The following is a 21215-nucleotide window of genomic DNA, read 5'->3' on the forward strand; positions in this document are numbered from 1 at the left end:
ATGCTAAGACACCAAGATGACTGTATCTATATTACATTTACAGCCTTAAAGGGAAAGGAGTACTTGTGGCACCTTAGAGACCAACAAATTTATTTGAGCATAAGCTTTCGTGAGCTATAGCTCACTTCATCAGAATGCATCCGATGAAGTGAGCTGCAGCTCACGAAAGCTTATGCTCAAATAAATTTAGAATCATAGAATCATAGAATATCAGGGTTGGAAGGGACCCCAGAAGGTCATCTAGTCCAACCCCCTGCTCAAAGCAGGACCAAGTCCCAGTTAAATCATCCCAGCCAGGGCTTTGTCAAGCCTGACCTTAAAAACCTCTAAGGAAGGAGATTCTACCACCTCCCTAGGTAACGCATTCCAGTGTTTCACCACCCTCTTAGTGAAAAAGTTTTTCCTAATATCCAATCTAACCTCCCCCATTGCAACTTGAGACCATTACTCCTCGTTCTGTCATCTGCTACCATTGAGAACAGTCTAGAGCCATCCTCTTTGAAACCCCCTTTCAGGTAGTTGAAAGCAGCTATCAAATCCCCTTATTCGTCTCTTCGCAGACTAAACAATCCAGCTCCCTCAGCCTCTCCTCATAATGTGCTCTAGACCCCTAATCATTTTCGTTGCCCGTCGTTGTACTCTTTCCAATTTATCCACATCCTTCTTGTAGTGTGGGGCCCAAAACTGGACACAGTACTCCAGATGAGGCACCAGTGTCGAATAGAGGGGAACGATCACGTCCCTCGATCTGCTTGCTATGCCCCTACTTATACATCCCAAAATGCCATTGGCCTTCTTGGCAACAAGGGCACACTGCTGACTCATATCCAGCTTCTCGTCCACTGTCACCCCTAGGTCCTTTCCGCAGAACTGCTGCCGAGCCATTCGGTCCCTAGTCTGTAGCGGTGCATTGGATCTTCCATCCTAAGTGCAGGGTCCTGCACTTATCCTTATTGAACGTCATTAGATTTCTTTTGGCCCAATCCTCCAATTTGTCTAGGTCCTTCTGTATCCTATCCCTCCCCTCCAGCGTATCTACCACTCCTCCCAGTTTAGTATCATCCGCAAATTTGCTGAGAGTGCAATCCACACCATCCTCCAGATCATTTATGAAGATAAGATCATTTGAAGATAAATCATCTACATGATTTGTTAGTCTCTAAGGTGCCACAAGTACTCCTTTCCTTTTTGCGAATACAGACTAACATGGCTGCTACTCTGAAACCAGCCTTAAAGGAAATCCATGACCTGGTATACCAAGCTTTTGATGTAGACTAACTTTTCCAAAGGAAAAAAAAATAGTTGTGGGCAGTTCTTTGTAAATTGCTATGTTGGCATAAAAACCTGACTTCCATTCGAATATTTTCATGTAGATGATTTTTCTAGCTTTCATATGCTATATAAAGACTTGTTTTTTGTTAAATCATGAATGATGATTCATCTTTACTACTAATGTCAATTTGCACCGAGACTGGACTACGAATGATACACTTCTTGCATGTCATCTAGAAGTAGACTTGTTTCTCAATTAAAAAACTTCAACTATTGAGAGACATTTGCCTGAACAGCAAGCTGCTTAACAACTAACATCACCATGCCATAGATAGCAGAAGACAGTAGCAAGTAGGTCAACAATGTTAAAAGATATTCCGTAACTTGCAGCTGTATTACATATCCTGAAAAAAACAAAACACCTTTATGTAAGGTGAACTTAAGGTTGGCAGGCATATTACAGGTGGTTTATAACACTACTTTTCAGGATGTTATGGATAAGAAGAAAAAACATCTGAAATGCAGTCGGGGTTGCACTTCTCAGACAAGGAACCCCAAACAACAATACTCTTCACATATGGATGCCACCTTATCCTCTCTTCTTTGCAAACAGCATAGGTTATTATAGATTTTGCCAGATTAACAAGGCTAAAAAAAACTTGTCTTACCTCCGATTGTAGACTGCAAACCTATCCTATTGTAATCTGCCTTCAAAATCCATTTTATTTGTGAATCTCAGTGACAAAGACTATAGCTCATGACATGCTATGGAGCTGCATGAAGACAACTGGCATATTCATTCTTAGTGGCTCAGCACCTGAAACTCCCACTGAAAACAGGGGAGCTGGGAGATGCTCAAGACCTGGTTCTAATTAAAAAGAGTTTTCACTCACGTTATATTCCACAGTGTAGAATTTACAAAAAACTTTACATAGCTCTGATTTGGATGGTCACAATGAAGGGAAGAGTGGCTAGCAAAGAGCCAGACGGGGGGGAGGAAAGAGGGATGGGAAGAACATTTATCTTTTTAAACATTTACATAATTGTAAAATTTTAAAGTTATTTCATGTTTTGCTTGAGAAAATACAGCAGCTTCTTTTTATAGCCCTATTAAGCACACAAAAGCCTGCAGGGATAGTTACAGGTGCTCTTTATTACATTTTCTCCATAGCAAGAGTTTTTGATTAGTTTCTGCATTTTCACTTTTAGTCTTGAGTTAGTATGAAACTATTTTACAACCTGATTACATTCTCAGTCCCAAACTGGTTGTCTTTCAAATGCAGAACCAAAAGATACTTATTCCATTCACACGTCATTTCAACTTTTGTTCTAATAATAAAAAAAACATTAAAAAGTATAGTAGGTTTCATTTGACAACTGTAGGAATTTCTGAATCCTTGTTTTATGTCTCACATCAGACAGCTCTCCAGCTCAAAGGCTGTCATGTGATGACCATACTTGTCTAGTTTCATAAATTAATACTTAAGGCCCTGGACATTATGCAGTTATTTAACCTCCCAAATGGCTGAATATATTTACATTTTTGCCAGGATGCTACATTAATCCATATATTACCTTCCAGTTCCTTAGTACAGACACCTACCATTTCTGTACAACAGTTACCTTCTTTTCTGGCACAGCTCCTAAATGGGCAACTCCTATGCGTGGTAGGTGTTTCACACGGCAGCCACTTCCCCATGTTACTCAACTCCTAAACCACATAGGAGTGGAACCTCCACTTCTGTGTGGTTTATGAGTCTTAGATGGCAGTTGCATACTCTTGGAAACCTCCTTCCGCTGTCCTCAAGATAGTGTTTCAAATCCTTCTACCTCTGCCTATCCCCACACTTACCCAGCTTAAGTTCCATGCAGGATGGGTAGTCAGCTGCCATGCAGCAGAGTGTCCAAGCATCTCAGGAATCCACACAAGCTCTTGATGAATTCCTGTGGCATTTGAGATCTCATATATAACACACACACACACACACACACACTTTCAGAATTATTTCAGTAAAATGCATCCGATGAAGTGAGCTGTAGCTCACGAAAGCTTATGCTCTAATAAATTTGTTAGTCTCTAAGGTGCCACAAGTACTCCTTTTCTTTTGCGAATACAGACTAACACGGCTGCTACTCTGAAACCAGTAAAATTAAAGATCCCTTTTGAGAACAAAATACAGTTCAGTTCTACTGCATAAATCAGGAGACATGCTACATAATTTACATCTAATATGCCTTGTACTACAATAAGTCCTACTAATAACTTACTTAAAAAGTAACTGACTGTGCCAGAAATCTGTGCAACCACTCAAATACCTAAGTCATAATTTTAAATGATAAAGGCCTGAATTAGAGGAAATACTTTACAGCTAAGCTTTAAGCTTCCATATGAAGTTGATCTATAAAAGTCAGCAGGAGTTTATATGAAGGAATTTCATAAGAAAGATCTCCAGGTGATCTTACTGAACACATCTGTTAAATGCTGTTTTCAAACATTCAGGTAACAAAGCTACACAGGCAATACTAGTAATACAGGAAACATCAGTCTCACAAGGCTGTTTTTGCTCACTAGAATTACTGGTTAGCTGTATTTCCAGACCCTCAGTACACCAATATGGGTCTTGTGAATTGCAGGCTTCCCCTCAGCTCATTGTCAACAGGCCAACCAGTCACAGTCCAGGATTTTTTTGAACTTTTTCATAAATGCTATGTCCATTCCATCTTCCTTAGTGGATGCTTTTATATTACATGACACAGTATGAAGACTTGTTTAGTGTAAGACTAAATTGAATATATAACCCATAAATTCCACTCACAATTAGAGCTTTAGAACTGAATATGAACACTCATCCATAAGGCAAGAAATTCCTCAGTAGCATACTGATGTGCACAGAGCCAATTAACTAACAAGTTCTATTTCTACACCCACAGAACATCAATTGTGAACTGATGCCATCCCAAACAAAAGTAGCTACAACAACTAACAACAGAGAGGAAACGGGAAAGAAAAAGGCTGTAAATTGTAACATTCTCTTTTCATCTTCAGGCACAGAAACATTTCCTTCCCCAGCAGGCTTGCAGTCAAATAGCAACATAAGAATTGCAGACCTACCTGACAAGTGATCCATTTAGTCCAATATTCAGTCTCTGGCCATGTTCAATACCAGATGCTTCAGAGTAAAGTTCAGGAAACCACATACTGAATAGTTATGGAACCTGCCCAATAAAGGATGTTTCTGCGTAACCTCAAGAAACAAGTGTCATAGCTTATGCCCTGAATCATGAAGTTGATATGCTTTCTAAAAGAAAAGTCACCCCTACTTAATGTAACTGTGGTATGTTCCCATCATCAATATAAATGGATAATCCTTTTATGAATCCTATTAAGCGTTAAGCTTCAGTGATATATTGTGGGCAATGAGATCTACAGAGTAATTATGGTTTCAGAGTAGCAGCCGTGTTAGTCTGTATCGCAAAAAGAAAAGGAGTACTTGTTGCACCTTAGACACTAACAAATTTATTCGAGCATAAGCTTTTCGTGAGCTACAGCTCACTTCATCCCACTGAATGCATCCGATAGCTCATGAAAGCTTATGCTCAAATAAATTTGTTAGTCTCTAAGGTGCCATAAGTACTCCTTTTCTTTTTTAGAGTAATTATGCATTGTGCTGCCTTTCTACTTCTTCAGTGAATGACCTATTCTTATATTATGAGAGACTACATAAGAAGTCACACTTTGCCTTTTCTACACCATTCATTATTTTACAAATCATTCCATCTCCTCTCTAAACAGTCCCAATTTTTCATCTTCATGTATTCATCTCCAACCATTTTGGCATCCCAACTCCGGAAATCTGAGTTTCTGCTCAGTTTTTCAGATGGGGTGACCAGAATTGAAGACTTCATTATTTTAGGCGAGGATGAACTGCTGTTTTTTAAAAAAATACAATGGCACTATATTCACACTCCTTTAAAACCAACGTTAAATAATGAGCAGATGTTTTCATTGAACTTCTCAGATCCTTTTCCCCAAGTATTACATTACTTTGCATTTGCCAACATAAAATTTAATTTGCCATCATGCTACCTTGTTCACCTAGATTAGGTCCCTCTGGAATTCCTCAGTTTTCTCTAGTCTTGACTAGCCTAAATAAATTTCTTCTCATTGCAAATGTTGCCATCTCATATTCAGGTGTTTTCCAGGTAATTCATAAAAGTAAAATTCTGGTTCTAATGGCGTCTTGGGGCACCCCCAATGTCAATATTCAATATGGCAAAAAGTTGACCATTTATTCCTACTCTCTCATCTCTTTCCTGGTTTTTAAACCTATGACAGCAATTATTTCTCCCCCCTTGACTATTTAGTTCCTTAAGGGATTTTGACAAAGGCTTTTTTTTTTTTAATCCAAATAATAATATATCAGCTAGCTTCCTTTATCTGCTATTCTGTGGACAAAATTCAAGTCAATTATGCTACAGATTGCATATTTTAGTTAGCAGTTCAGCCACTTCACTCTCTAGTTCCTTCAGAACTCTTGGTTGTATGCTACTTAGTACTCTGAACTCAAAGATCATTATTTTCCAGCACTGTGTCCTTTTGATACATCAACCTCTTACACTGTCTCATCTTTATTACCTGAGAAGAGCAGGTCCTGTGGAAAACCCCATCTCCCTCTCTTCTGGAACAGGAACAAAGAGCTCTTAACTTCATTAAAACAATTAGTCCCAACACAGAGAAAGACTTGAAGAGTTCAGCATACTGGATTATCTACTCTTTTATCTCAAACTTATTAAATCAGTCACTCCATCAAATCTGTGGTCTATGAAAATTTCACCCTGCTCTAGAACAGCTACGCTGTTTGCTGAGCTCCATGGAATTAGTCCTGCTTTCTCAATACCCTGTCAAATTCACCTAGATAAGATTTATCTCCTAAGGGATATTACCAGTGGTGAGCTGGAACCAGTTCGCACCGGTTCACTGGAACCGGTTGTTAAATTAGAAGCCCTTTTAGAACCTATTGTCCCGCGAGGCTTCTAAATTTAGGGCTTCTAAATTAACAACCAGCCAAAAGTGGCGCCTTAGGCGCCGACTCCGTGGGTGCTCTGGGGCTGAAGCACCCATGGGGAAAATTTGGTGGGTGCAGAGCACCCACCAGCAGCTCCCTGCACCGCCCTGCGCCCAGCCCCAGCTCACCTCCGCTCCGCTTCCGCCCCCGAGTTATGCTCCGGCCCACTTCTCCGCCCTTCCCCCACCCCCGCGAATCAGCTGTTCGTGCAGGAAGCCTGGAGGGCTGAGAAGCAAGCACCAGCTTCGTGCTCAGGCCCAGGGAGGCGGAGTGGAGGTGAGCTGGGGGGGGGGGGGGAGGCGAGGAGGGCTGCCCCACACCGCAGCAGGTAACCAGCCCCAGAGCACCCAAGCAGTCGGTGCCTAAGGCTCCACTTTTGATGTGATCAGTGGGGGGAGCAGCCACTCCCCCTGCTCCCCCCCAGCTGCACAGGAGCCAGAGGGACCTGCCGGATGCTTCCTGGGAGCTGTCCCAGGTAAGCAACGCTGGGATTCCCCACCTTGCCCCCTGGCAGGTCCCTCTGGCTCTTAGGGGTGGGGTGGGCACCCACTACGGTGGCCCACAAGACCTCCTGCCCAGTTCTGGGGACCAGTCAGGGGACAGGGGTGATGGTCAAGGAACGCGGGGGTTGGATGGGGCAAGGAACGCTGGGGGTTGGATGGGGGCAGGAGTCCCATGGTTGGGGGGGCACGACTCCCTCGTGGGGTGAGGAGGGAACCGTTGTTAAGATTTTGGCAGCTCATCACTGGATATTAACCAGTGGTTTAGCAGTAGCCATAATGATCCAATTGCCATGTCCCCATGGATCTCAAAGTAGGGCCTGTTAAGAATATCTACTGGAAAAGGTTGTAGCCCATAATTGTTTTGCCATCTCCCGCTCAAGTCTCTGTAGAGGCTGCCAACATCTGCCTCAGAAAACTGCAGAAGGTGCGTGACCAAAGAATCCTATAAGGCACTAAACATTCTTGAATATATTTAGTTGGGGCTGCTGCTTATCAAGTGAGCAAAGGAGAGGTAACTCATGAGTTCCAAACATGTATATTGAGGATGCAAAAAAACTCAGAGCTGAATAAGATGCCAGCTGATTTCATATTCAGCTTTCTGAAAATCCTTAGGGGATAGTGAAAACGTGTAAATTCTTTATACAACCCAGATTCCTTAGCAACAGACTGTGCTGTCATTTTGAACACTAAAAAACAAACCACGATTTATGGTTTTTTAAATGTATTTATTATTACTAAGAGCAGTGTTAGATATTTAAGAGTCACCATCAATGACACTTGTAACTGAACAGATTTTTTACCTAATATTAGTATAACTGAAATATCATTTTTGTTTTATATACAAAAATTATCAAATGCATAAAATATAGTCAGTTGCACAATTTACCCTGGAAGGTCCTTTGTTTGTCAGTCTGTCATACAATAATGGGGAAGGGAGGGATTTTGAAAAATAATAATGTGACTATAAAACCATAAATAGGGACTGGAACTAAAGAACATACATAGTATCTGAAACTACTTTTAGCGCTTAATAAAGGCACATAGTTAAAAAAAGTCCAATATTGTTGTAATTCTGGCTTCTATTGGACTGATTTAGTAAGTGCTGTAATTTACAACCATCACTCTTTGTTTATAACCGTGGGTTTGACCAATATGCAAATTAACCAAGGGGTTATCATTTACACACAATTATAGTTATGCCCCTGTAATTTATCTCCTTTTCCCTAACTGGTCAAAAGTAGTTAATTTCTAGCCTTTAAAAAAAAAAAAATCTGTCTGTTTAAATACTATGTTTTCTAAACAAAAAAAAAGTCTAGAATCAAGAAGCCCTAGAAGCTTCAGGAAGTGTGATCTATTATGGGTTATTCAAAAACTTACTTCTTACAGACATCACAGTTGTTATGCAGATCTTATTTTTTCACCCTTATCAAAATGAATTCACAGCCTCCCCCATGCCAACTACAAACTAATAAACATTTGACTAATGCTTACAATGCACTGTAAAATTTTATGTTGATGAGGAAATATGAGCTCTGACCTTTTGCAACAGAGAGTACACAAACAGCTCCATAAGATAAAACTAGGCTTGGTCTACACTAGAAACTTATCTTGGTATAACTACGTTGCTCCAGGATGTGGATTTTCAGTTGACATAGTTATAGCAACATAACCATAGGCGTCAACTTTATGGGTGCCCAGCCTGCACTCCACCCTGAGGCCCCGCCCCTGCTCAACCTCTTCCCCTTGGACTCCATCCATGCTGCACCTCCTCCCCCGAGGCCACGGCTGTTCACTCCTCCCTGCCCCCTCCTCCCGTCATTGGTCCTTAAGGCAGAAGGGGGCAGAAAGGAGTGAACAGCAGGTGGGAGGCACTCAGGGGAGAAGGCAGAGAGGACAGAGTGGCAGGGGTGCTTGGGAGGTCTCAGGGAAGGGGGCAGAGCAGGAACAGGAAGAGGCCAAACGGCAACGGGGCTCAGGATGGAGTGGGAGAGGGGAATCCACCAGCAAAAACAAAAGTCAGCGCCTGAGTATCTAACCCTGTGCAGACAGTGCTATGTCAACGGAAGGGCTTCTCCGGTTGACATAGCTACCACCACTCAGGGAGGTGGAGTACCTATGCTGATGGGAGAAGCTCTCCTGTTGGCAGAGGCAGCATATTCACTAAGTGCTGCAGCTGTGCTGAGGCAGTGCTGTAAGTCTGGAGGTGGAGATGGGAGGAGGTAGACCGAAGACAAACTTCTAAGGATTTATAGCAAAGCATTTTTTATGACAGCAGCTTTAGAGAAGTTATTCTCGGTAGGCCTTTGCAGACAGTGTTACCGAACAGGCAGGTAGGCAGGTGTGTAAATAGCTTCCTTCTTTACAAGGGAGGAAGAACACACACAAAACCAAACTAAGATTGGAGCTAGTACTGTAGCATAACCAGCTTGGATGTTATTCTGTAGATTTGAAGTTGATCTACTTTACATGAGCAGATTACTGACACTACCACCACAGCCATAATAAGGACTACCTAATACAGTAGATTGGCTAGATTTCGCTGTCCCATGTAAGGTCACTCCTGGGTTAAGGAAGGCTAGCAGGGGTAATAAGTGTCTTCAAGGTGTAACCCGTTCAGAAACACACACAGTCAGACATTTCATCTTAGGCTTTCAAGTCATTTGACTAGCATTCATTAATTTTCACCATCTCTAATGAAATAGGTAAATACAAGATCCATCCTGCAGATGGGGAAAAACAGAAGCAGAGATGTTAAAGCCCAAGTTTTCAAGATATCCATTAAGAGTTGGAATAGAACTCAGGAGTTCCAACTTTTCTTTTAAACAACACTCCTAATTACGAAGTTTTGCTCTACAAATCTAGATATCTTTAAAAGATTAGTCACTGAACATCCAGTCATATGTAAGTAAAGCCATAAAGCAGCCAGAACAGTTGACTTATGGATTGTTTAAGGTTTAAAATAAAATAAAAAATAAACAAAACAACAAACAAACAAAAAAAAAAGAGTCAAACCTTCCAAACTCTACAGTTGATTATTTTGTGATGCAGGGGAAAAGCAAGTGGGGAGAAAGCCTCCTTTAAAATGGAATAAAAGGATCCCAAGAGTTACTAGTAACTGAATTATAACTGCCTTGTTCACGTACAGCCACACCTCACCGTCCTTATCCCAAACTAGGACACCTTATCAATTGAATTTTTGTTATTGCCTAAATCTTCTACCTAAAACTTGAACATAGCAGTGAGGAATTTTCCACAGACTCAGGGGCCTGGCCTTGAGGAATTTGTGTGGGTAGGATGTAGGGACAGTGCAGATGTTTTGGTATAAATCTGCTAGATACAGATATGTTACCTCAACCCTCGTACCACAGCCAAATTTTTTTGACTCTCTGCTACTCTGTTCAGTTATGCAGGACTGTATTTGTCCCTAAAGTAATATTTCACAGACTGTGGAAACTGGGAAATGGAAAATACTACATCAGATGCTTGCCTGTTGACTTGGCCACAGTACCAGATTTTCTGACATTTGTGGATGGAGGGATGTGTAATGCAGAACTTTAATAAGACTGGCCAGTGTCACAAGTAAAGGACAGGGATGAGGTGGCCACGTAACCCATAAAAAAAACCTCACAATGAATATGATCTACTGGGTTCCACACCCCAACCTCCACCTGGCTTTGCTCCAATTATATGGTTCTCAGTTTGTACTTAGGCCTTCAGCCTATTTGCTTAGAAGTGAGAGGAATGCTAGTTTTTCCCTTCATAGGGGATACATACCTTGTAATCCCAATATAATAGTCTAGCAATTTGAACTTTGCCCATTGTTTAGTGAGCTGACTCAGTCCAGTGAAGTGAAAGCACTTCTACCACATGACTGAATACCCCACCCACAACAGGTATTTTAACTACATGTTCCTTACCCACTACCAGTGACTTTACATGAACAGTTTTAGACAACTTTCAAGACAGAATTAGTTGGTCTTGTGGCTACAGCAGAGGACTGAAGTCATGATCTAAATAATATGGGTTCTATACCTAGCTCTGCCAGACTTCCTATTTGACTTTGGGCAAGTCACAAAAGCCCTGAACCAGCTTCCACTGACTTCAGCAGAAGCCTTTTCATTGACATCAGTGGAAGTTTGCATAGGGTCTCCTTAATCTCCTCTTGCCTCATTTTTCTACATGCTACTTAGGGCTTGAGAAGTTTACGTGACATCTTCTAGCCCAAAGACTAAGTCTTCTGAACAGGATGATGTGCCATTACACTCCCAAAACCACTGTAATTTTAAGGGAAAAAAGTAGTTATGCATTGTATTTAACACTGTCAACCAACTTTAAGTAAGTTTTTTGAAATGTAAAGAACTACAGTTCTTACCTGTTATTCTTTCCTTCCCTTCCTAGCTTCAATATACTTCCTAACTCCTGTTTTTACTCTTTTTTTTTTTTAAATAATGGATAATGTCATCTCTTTTGCTGTATTGTTTTCAGTACATTTTCACTGGTCTCTCTTTACACTTCACCCTTCTTTCTTTCACCCCCACTTTGTTTTTGGTTTCTCCTTTCTCCTCCTGAGAGCAAACAAGAAATAAGCTAGTCACTTTCCCCCTCTTTCAAACATCACCAGGACCTTTGGCATTTAGGGGTTAATATATTTGCAGTCTCTTGGCCATTTTCTACATTCCTAATACATCTAATACCCTCAATATCTAGGCACCTACTATAGCTATAGATCTCTCCGATATGCCTGCATGTCCTTTCCCTTACTGACCAGACACAAGCAAAGTTGGATGAAAAAGTATGAGCAAATTTCCTTCTTCCAAAAATGAGGGAGACTTTGCCCTGCTCTGAAATCAGCTGTCACATCTAAAACAACCCACACAGGAGTACAGAAATGAATAAATGAAAAGGTAACTAATGGCATTATGGGTTGAAATATTAGTTAAGGAAGGGTGGTGTGCAAGTATTCACTCTAGAATCACCTGTAGATCTCAAGAGTACCTTACTGAGGTGGGTATACATTATTGGCCTCATTTTAAAGATGGGGTAACTATATTGGAGAATTTAAGAAATGTGCCCAAGATTACATGCCGGAACCAAATCTCCCAGTTGCTAGGTCCATACCTAATGTATTAGACCAGTGCTGCTTATTTTAAAAGTCTTACCTGGCATCTCCTTTTGAAAGATTGGTGTTTACAGGGTGAAGAATAACCTTGTTTGTGTCCACATCCACCACACATTTTGTATGCAGATCAAACTCTATAAAGAAATAAAAAAGTATCAAATGCTATTCTTAATGTACCAGATTTTATGCACTATCACTTCCTCTATCCACCAAGCTCCCCACTAGCCACACAAAAAAAACAGAACTAGTGTTAAACTTCAGTGCCAGAGACTGTCTATGTGATTGATTTAATGTGATTTAAAAGCATTTATTCTTTTCAAACTGAAAGTAGTGTTTAAGTTTTGTTGAAGGCTCTCCTTGCTGCTGTCACAGTTCCGCATACCTAGCTGGGGGCAGGCTGGCCTAGTATGTGGCAAGTTTCCAATTATGTACTCATCCACTGGCGTGACACAGAGATGTCATGCCAATTGCCAGCACTGAGACACCAGCAGATTCCAGACCAACTACTAGAAACATTTTATATAATAATTGTGTGCACGTATAATATCAGCAAGGTGCACTCAGAGAGAAGAGGGGTGATACCCCTGGAAGTAATAGGCTAGCTGGTACAGGTAATAAAACCATTAGGAGAGTGTGGGAATACTCTCCATGTCAAGTACTGAAACTAGTTTTTGGTAGAAGTGAAGCAAGACTGAAGTGTCTACTCACTAACAGGTGGAGCTGTCGATAGGGTGAAATGGGAGCAATATTATGACACTACATCTAGAAAACCCACTTTTACAAGGCCCAAAATGAGTAAATAATATTATTTCTATATTCATGACAGATACTGGTCATATTGCTTAAATCAATTCTGAAAGATGGTCAGATACTATGATGAAAGCTGAATAAGAACCTGAACAGAATATCCTCACTTTTATATGCTAAAAAAACCCTTAGTTGACTCACCAAGATGTGTTCATGCCTAATCTGACTAACCATGTTTACTGTAATCCTCATCCCCACCTCCACTCTTTGCATAACATCTAAAATTTAGATTGTAAACTCTTTGAGGCAAGGACCGTGTGTTTCAAGTTATTCTGTGAAACACCTAGCACACTTTTGGGAACTACAAAAGTAACATAGTAGAAGCAAAAAGGAAAGGAGTACTTGTGGCACCTTAGAGACTAACAAATTTATTAGAGCATAAGCTTTCGTGAGCTACAGCTCACTTCATCGGATGCATTTTCGATGAATCCGATGAAGTGAGCTGTAGCTCACGAAAGCTTATGCTCTAATAAATTTGTTAGTCTCTAAGGTGCCACAAGTACTCCTTTCCTTTTTGCGAATACAGACTAACACGGCTGCTACTCTGAAACCAGTCATAGTAGAAGCAGGTTTCTTTCATTTCATAAATGGCTACATGTAAATAGAAATAGATTTGTTTTTTACCTTATCACAAAAAGTTATAAAAAACTGTGTGTGTCCTATGTCTGTCATCCTATGAATAAGCACAAAACAGAAAGCCAAGGTGCAAGGGTGCCAGAACCAGATTTTGTTTGGCGAGCACTACTTGCAATTAATCTAATGTGACTCAACCATATAATTGTTCCCTTCTAATGCATTACATAAAGCACCAGTAAAGACCAGAGAAGTAGCTTTGTTCTGAAAGGTTTTCAACCAGGCAGATTTCCGAAGCTCTTCTAATATTAGTTTTGACTTCTTCCTCCACGTACTGATAATCAGCTTGCCTATCATTATCACATAGTACTGTCAGTTTAACTGAGTTTATATTTATGCTCTACAGTTATGACATGCCAAATTTTCTTGGTCTTGTTGGCTAGTAATTGCATTCCAAGATTTTTAATAAGCAGCTTATTCCTCACAATTACTAATAATGTTTACATTTCTAGTGTAAAGCACAAAGTGGAACAAGAGATGAATTATTCTCAATCCAGCCTTGAAGAGTAGGTCTATCAACGTTGTGTTTGGATCCAATTGTCCTCCTCTAGCCCCGGGGATTAAAAGGCAATGAAGTGCTTCCTGTCTGGGGCTCCCCACCCAATCAGGGTCTCAGTGAAGTTTAGAGAGATCTGTTTGGGAAGTACATTCAGAAGTTTATAAGCAAGATGGAATAGCTCCTCAACACCACATGTCCTCAGGAGAAAGGAAGAAAAAAAACCTGCCAGCAGATTTAGCACCTATTATACACTCTCTCTTTTGATTGTTACAAAGATACCGTAAAACCACCCTCTATGTAGAGTTCCTGCAGACAGATTGGTATGTGTTAAACAGGACCTCAAGAAACAATTATACATTATTCAGTACGTTGGAAGGGGAAATTAAGGGCATTAAGGCTACCTCTTGATTGACTGCTTGGGGTTGGCAATACTGATTAATGCTACCAGATCTACTGGGACTAGATACAGCATTAACTGGGGAAGCACAATCAATAACTACTTGTTTCAGTGAAGACAGAAGAATACTACCAGGATACAGTAATCAGCTGACTACTTTTGGAGAATTTGAGACTTCACAGTTTCAGCATCTCGGAAAATATTTACTGTAGAGTAACAAAAGCCTATTTCAGAGCTGCAGAGCATGGGAATTGGGACATCTACTCTGAAAACCAAAGTGATCAAAAGTATCTTTGCCACCTATCCAAATTTACCTTTTGGACTTGCATTAGGTGTTTAACAAAGTCATGTGAATAACTGTTTGATAATGTGCACTCATCGCTCATACATGTCAGTATGATGAATGAATTTTTTTTGAAAATTCCTACTGTGCAAGTGGGGCATGAAGAAAAATGGCGGGCATCTCCTCTCTCCCCATCTTTTTCTTGATTCCGCCAAGGTGTGCATGAGGGGAGATTCATCTTCTTAAAATCATAAGAAGAGCAGCCCGGGTCCTGAAGACCTGCGTGAGTGGGGCTTCACCTAAGTGCATCACCCCCCTGGCAAGCCTTATGAGTCTTGTAAGAGATCCCACACACAGGCCATATGCTTTTAGCCCTATGCCTAGCTCAAAGAGCTTGTGGGGTTATGTAAACTCTACCTCTTTATTTAGGGTGAAAATTAAGGAACTGCATGTCCAATTTCACCTCAAATTTTGTAGATAAATACAACTTTAGGTCCACACCTAACTTACCAGTTCTAAGGCAGATACAACTTTCAGGGGATTTTATAGATTGGATCTGGGACCCAAGAAATCAGGCATATATAGACATTTCTGAACTATTACATACTGATGTGGGGTATTTTTAAACAGCTACCTCTGAGGTGGCTATAGTTCAATGGTAGACAAAGTGATCCTAATATATAGTTTGTAAGAACTGCTTTAGGATAATTCTAAAGGACAAGTGAGATACTAAAGTAAAACTTGTATGTCTGCAGTTTATCAAAATGTTGGTCAAGACTGAGGAGTTATGTTGCCTTTTAAAACAACCATTTCAGTTTTAGGAAATCTGTTGGCTATAAGGACTAAAAGGTGTATTTCATGTGATTTATACTGAATAACTGAAGTATGAAAACTGTGAAACATGAAAATGGTATTAAGTGTATAAATAACTAAAGCTTTTATTTAAAAATGCAACACTGCCAGGTCAAATTTGGCCCAAAATATAAAAGTTCAAAATAAGCTTTCACAAAGTTTGAGACCAATAGACGTTTTACCTGATTTTTTTTTTAAATGACAGTGGAATTTCTTTTATCCAATTTAAAACAGATTAATATTGCTCTGCAGAGTTTACAACTGTACATTGTGGTATCATGCTACTGCATGAGAACCTAAATGAGAAGTTAGGTTTTTGTTTAGTAAAGTTTATCCAAGCTGAGAAAAATGCAGAAATCTAAATAGCATTAAATGTGAAGAGTTTTGAAAGCATTTGTTTTTTAATTTGAAGTTTCATAACACAAAAAAAGTTTTAAAAATTATTTTAAAGAAGCACCATCATCTTAAAAATTAGGTGCGGTTTTTTTTAAATATTGAAAGTAATTTCAGATACCACATATGCTCTCTGCCATCTTTTGTTTTAGAAAAATCTGAAAAGTCATTATTTCTTCCCTTTGCTATGTGAAAGACCCACACAAAGGGAAAACCAATTGATTATATACAAAGTGCTGTCACAACTGCACAAAATAAACAAAACTAAGAAGAAAAAAATCTGAGCAAAATTATAGCAAACGTAGGCATTCCTGGAATCTATAACTACGGAGACGACTGTGACATTTTCTGCCCAGGGTTGGAACTGTCAGCAAGCAGCACCAGGAGCTCTCAGCCGCTGCTGTCAGCAGGCCCCCCCCAGCAGCTCCTAGCTGCCGGGCAGCTGAAGGACCCCGGAGCTCCCAGTCTCTGCAGATGGCAGCCCCCCTTACCCCCCTGCAGTGGGCCAGCTGTGGTGGGTGGGCAGGCCCCAGAGCCCCTTTGGAAGCTGGAATCTCCTCCCTCCCCATTTTGTCAGGGATATTTTTAATAAAAATCAAGGGCAGGTCACAGGCTTCCCTGAATTTTTATTTATTGCCCGAATAATATCCAATATTTTGTTTATTATCCATGATTTTTACTAAAAATATCTGTGACAAAATCTGAGCCATACTCATAATTATTGTCCCTCTGAGAGTAAATATTAAGCACGCCCAAAGTGTTACAAGCATTTCTCAGTTATGCAATTATATTTTAAGCAAGCTGAAACAAACTAGAACCACATGCTTTATCTATGTGTCACTGCATAGTTTTCCACAGTGATCCCCAGGTTTATTATGGTTTACACTATGAGAGTTTAATATTAACATACTCTAACCATTCACTTTTAAAAGGATAATGGAGAGTAAAATCCATTGTGCTTCACATACTGTCATCAAGATATGACATTTACCACTTCATTTGTGAAACTAGCTATGCTATAACAATAAGATTAATCATGCATAATAAACTTCAATTCTCAGATACATCATTTATATTTCTGTAGTACCTTCCATCCAGAACATTTCACAAACAATATACTCATAACATAGTGGAAATGCAACCACCTCCAAAGTGCAGGGCAACAGAAAGCTGGCACACAGCACATTGCATAATAGTGGAAAATATACAGCAAGGACACTAAGGGCTAGTCTACACTGCCGCGGCAGCACTTTAACGTGGCTTGTGTGGTTGTGGCAGAGCACTGCAAGAGAGCTCTCCCAGTGCTCTAAAAAAAACATCTCCACAAGGAGCGTGACTTCCAGCGCTGGTGCACTGTCGATGCTGGCCCTTTACAGCGCTGAAACTTGCTGCGCTCAGGGGGGTGTTTTTACACACCTCTGAGCGAGAAAGTTGCAGCGCTGTAAATTGCCAGGGTAGACAAGCCCTAAGGAAAATTCCTTCTCTTGAAAAGAAGGCCTTAATATCCAAGCTGACACAAGAATCTTTTTTCTTACCTTCAACAAACTGAGTGGTATTCAATTTATCTACCTTGCAAAGAGGAAGGTCTGAGTTAACATGACAGAGATTTAAACATATGATTCCAAGGAATCTAGGTACTTCAAATTTGAAGCAGAGATCACTAAACCATCTTCTTCAGCTAAGGTTATTGTTAAGATGAACAAGGGTATGGTATAGTTAAGATCCCTCTACACTAACATATAGGTAAGGTACATCACTAGGTAACAAAGGATTTATATATGAACTTTTGCTCTAATAAATTTGTTAGTCTCTAAGGTGCCACAAGTACTCCTGTTCTTTTTGCAGATACAGACTAACACGGCTGCTACTCTGAAACCTGTCATATGACTCAAACACATTTAGTGCATCTATCAATACTACTTGGAATGAAAAATAAGCTTGAAGACAGAAGTGTAAAAATAAATTTTAAGAGCTCAAATTGTCTGTCATTAGATTTCCCTTATTTGTTTTTATGGGTCCAGTTGACATTTAACTAGGTCACATCACACACTTTTATAAAGTGAAGTCAAGCACTCACCCTAGCTACCATAAAAATAAATGTATGTCACCTCACTTGAAGTTACAGATTGGTATCAAAAACCTGTATGATGAAATTGAGAGCCTGTGAATATTCTTTAGTAAAAAGAACCAAGAGACCCCAACATAGTTCTATTCAATTGAAGAAAACAGCTGTGAATAATAATAAATAATAAAAATAATTAGATACTTTGGTAACACCCCAAAAAGGTTCAGGGTTTCATTACGTTAGTTGCTAAATTCACAACAACGAAGATATGGTTCTTGCCCAGAAGACCATCAGGTGACCTCACTCATGTGAGTAGTTCCACAGAACTCAATGAGATTATGCACATAAGTGTTATAGTATTGGGATGCAATCTGAGACAAGATGCAACAAATAAACAACATAAGTGGACCAATGAATGTTTACTCAAACACCCACTTCAATACAAGAAGTTAGTGTGGTAAACTGTCTTGCAAGGAGGCAGATGTAGTTATTTATATGGAGCCCAATCCAATTCCCATTAGCTATAATGGGAGCTGGATTGGACCAATAGTACCATAGATAAAATGTCATCACATAACCCTTTCAGCAGAGAGATCCTTCTACTATTTCTGCAGAGAACCTATTACTACTTATTTATACAATGCCTAGAAGCATAACAAATAGATTTGCATGCCACTTTATAGATCTACAGCACTAAGCTTCCTACCCTGAGGAATTTACAGTCCAAAGACAATAACAGCATGCAGATGTCAAGAATATTTCAAAGGTTAAGCTTCTACAGTCAGTCAGCAACAGGTTTATAATATTTTAAAATCTCCTTTTGAGGGATCATGAGCAATAACCATGAACAGAATTCAGACTGTTTCTCATTTCACATCCAAAGACCTCCCAAGATTCATACTAATGTTACTAAAAATTAAACGCAAATTACAACACAGATTTTTTTAAAATCACTCTCTTGCCTTTAGGTTTATTAAAAAAAATAAACCACAAGAACAACTTTTGAAGCGTTACCAGAGGATGATCCCTAAGACAGTCAGACTAAGACTGCATAACAGTACACAAACTTGGCATTACCTCATTGTTCATTACAGTAAGTTTCAGGAGCATCAGAAGTGTTGTACTGAGACACTAATTGTGTGTGCATGTATATTTTTTCCTTAATTTATTTCCTGACTTTTTTTTTTAAACACTGTATTTCCTTTTGTACATTTGTTTCTTGACCAGCTGCAGCAGCTGCATTTTTCTGATTTAAAAAAAATCAGAGTAAAAGAAAAGAAAAATTCCCAGACTGTAATTAATACACCCCATAGGCAAGTTTTATTTTAAAAATACCCTCATCAATTCACACTTCCTCTTCCAGCTTCTTTTATCCTCATGTCCTCATACAGTCTGGGACGCTTTGGGTCACTCTCACATGCGGAGGGAGGAGTCATTTGGTGGAAGAGAGAAGGGAAAGCCGATGGGCGGGGGAGAATGAGAGGGGGGAAAACAGGGAAGGAAGAAATCTGAGTGGGAAGGAAGTGAAGAGACAAGGAAGGAGCTCCATTGCAAAATGGGTGCAAGAGGTGGGGGATTCTATGGAGACAGGAAGAGAAGGAGAAAGATTATGAAGGGGGAGACCTTGGATGGAATGAGACTCAAAGGAGAGAAACGTGGGGTGGTTACAGAGGGGAGGTGAATTAGTCGGGGGGTGGGGGGGGGGTAAACTTCTCTATGTGGAGACAGCTTAACCCCACTCACCCTCCACAGCAGCAGGGTCTGTTCCTCCCTTGCCCTGGTGCTACCTGTTGCCAGGCTCCCCAGGGGAGAAGGGCAGTAAATCCCCCCGTACACAGTGCTTGGCTTGGTGTGGGGCTTTGCTCAGTGAGGGGTGTGCCAGGGGGTGTCCCTCTCTCTTCAGGGACTAGAGTGTGTGTGGGGAGAGGGGGATGGTCGCTCCACCATCCCCCCCTCTCCCCAGGCCTGCAGTGAGGGGGTGGGGTAGGTGGGCCCCTCTCCCCACCCCAGCAAGCGGTGTTTGTTCTGGGGTGTCAGTCGGCGGGGGTGTCGCTCCGCCAACAGCGATCGGTATGGGCGTGCGAGGGGGAGGGTCGGTGTCTCCCTCCCCGGGGTGTGGTGCGGGGGGGGTCTCTCTCTCTCTCTCTCCAGTCAGTGAGAGATGGGGGGGAGGGGTGTGTCAGTCAGTCGCTGCCTCTCCTTCCCCCACCCCCAGCGACGGGAGGGGGCAGCATTGGCCGGTCGGTGTCTCTCCCCACTCAGAGCGGGGGGGGGGTCAGTCGGCGTCTCTCCCCACTCAGAGCGGGGGGGGGTCGGTCGGTGTCTCTCCCCACTCAGAGCGGGGGGGGGGTCGGTCGGTCGGTCTCTCTCCCCACTCAGAGCGGGGGGGGGGGTCGGTCGGTGTCTCTCCCCACTCAGAGCGGGGGGGGGGGTCGGTCGGTCGGTGTCTCTCCCCACTCAGAGCGGGGGGGGGTCGGTCGGTCGGTGTCTCTCCCCACTCAGAGCGGGGGGTCGGTCGGTCGGTGTCTCTCCCCACTCAGAGCGGGGGGGGGGGGTCGGTCGGTCGGTGTCTCTCCCCACTCAGAGCGGGGGGGGTCGGTCGGTCGGTGTCTCTCCCCACTCAGAGCGGGGGGGGGGTCGGTGGGTCGGTGTCTCTCCCCACTCAGAGCGGGGGGGGGGGGTCGGTGGGTCGGTGTCTCTCCCCACTCAGAGCGGGGGGGGGGGGTCGGTCGGTCGGTGTCTCTCCCCACTCAGAGCGGGGGGGGGGGGGTCGGTCGGTCGGTGTCTCTCCCCACTCAGAGCGGGGGGGGTCGGTCGGTCGGTGTCTCTCCCCACTCAGAGCGGGGGGGGGTCGGTCGGTCGGTGTCTCTCCCCACTCAGAGCGGGGGGGGGGTCGGTCGGTCGGTGTCTCCCCCCGGGCGCGCAGGGGGCTGCGCCGCACTCACCTCTCCTGTTCATGGGACGGACCCGCACCGCCACCTTCACTTTGGAGTCTCCCATCCCGCCGCCGCGCCGCCGCCTCTCCCTCCTCCTCGGCTTCCGTCTTCCAAGGAAGCACGGGACACCCGGCCGGCAGGGGAACGCGGGGGGAGGAGCTTCGCGACTCTCCGCGGGAGGGAACGGGACTACAGCCCCCAGCGGGCCACGCGCCACCCTTCGGGCCGCGAGGGTCAGGGGGGCGTGATGCGTGCTGGGAAGCGTAGTCCCCCCGGGTCCCTGTCACTCCACGTAGAGCATTGCATGCTGGGACATGTAGTCCCTTGAGGCTGCAGGGCCCATGTTAGGTGGCGCCCCAGCCTTCTGGCTCCCTCTGGCCAGCGGGTTCT

General features: G+C 42.3%; 1 protein-coding gene across 2 annotated transcripts in view; it reads right to left on the reverse strand.

Moving 5' to 3' along the window:
* Window positions 1-21007, reverse strand: part of KIF13B (kinesin family member 13B) — a 221803-nt gene extending 200796 nt beyond the window's left edge. For both annotated transcript variants that reach the window (XM_038397207.2, XM_038397206.2), the window contains exons 1-2: window positions 20835-21007; window positions 12001-12094 (exon numbers count right to left, since the gene is read on the reverse strand). In XM_038397207.2, coding sequence (XP_038253135.1) covers window positions 12001-12094; window positions 20835-20889 — 149 coding nt within the window. In that variant the 5' untranslated portion in view covers window positions 20890-21007. The remainder of the gene's footprint in view (window positions 1-12000; window positions 12095-20834) is intronic.
* Window positions 21008-21215: the final 208 nt, after the last annotated feature.

The sequence above is a fragment of the Dermochelys coriacea genome, chromosome 3 (genome assembly GCF_009764565.3).
Source record: "Dermochelys coriacea isolate rDerCor1 chromosome 3, rDerCor1.pri.v4, whole genome shotgun sequence".
Classification (NCBI taxonomy): domain Eukaryota; kingdom Metazoa; phylum Chordata; order Testudines; family Dermochelyidae; genus Dermochelys; species Dermochelys coriacea.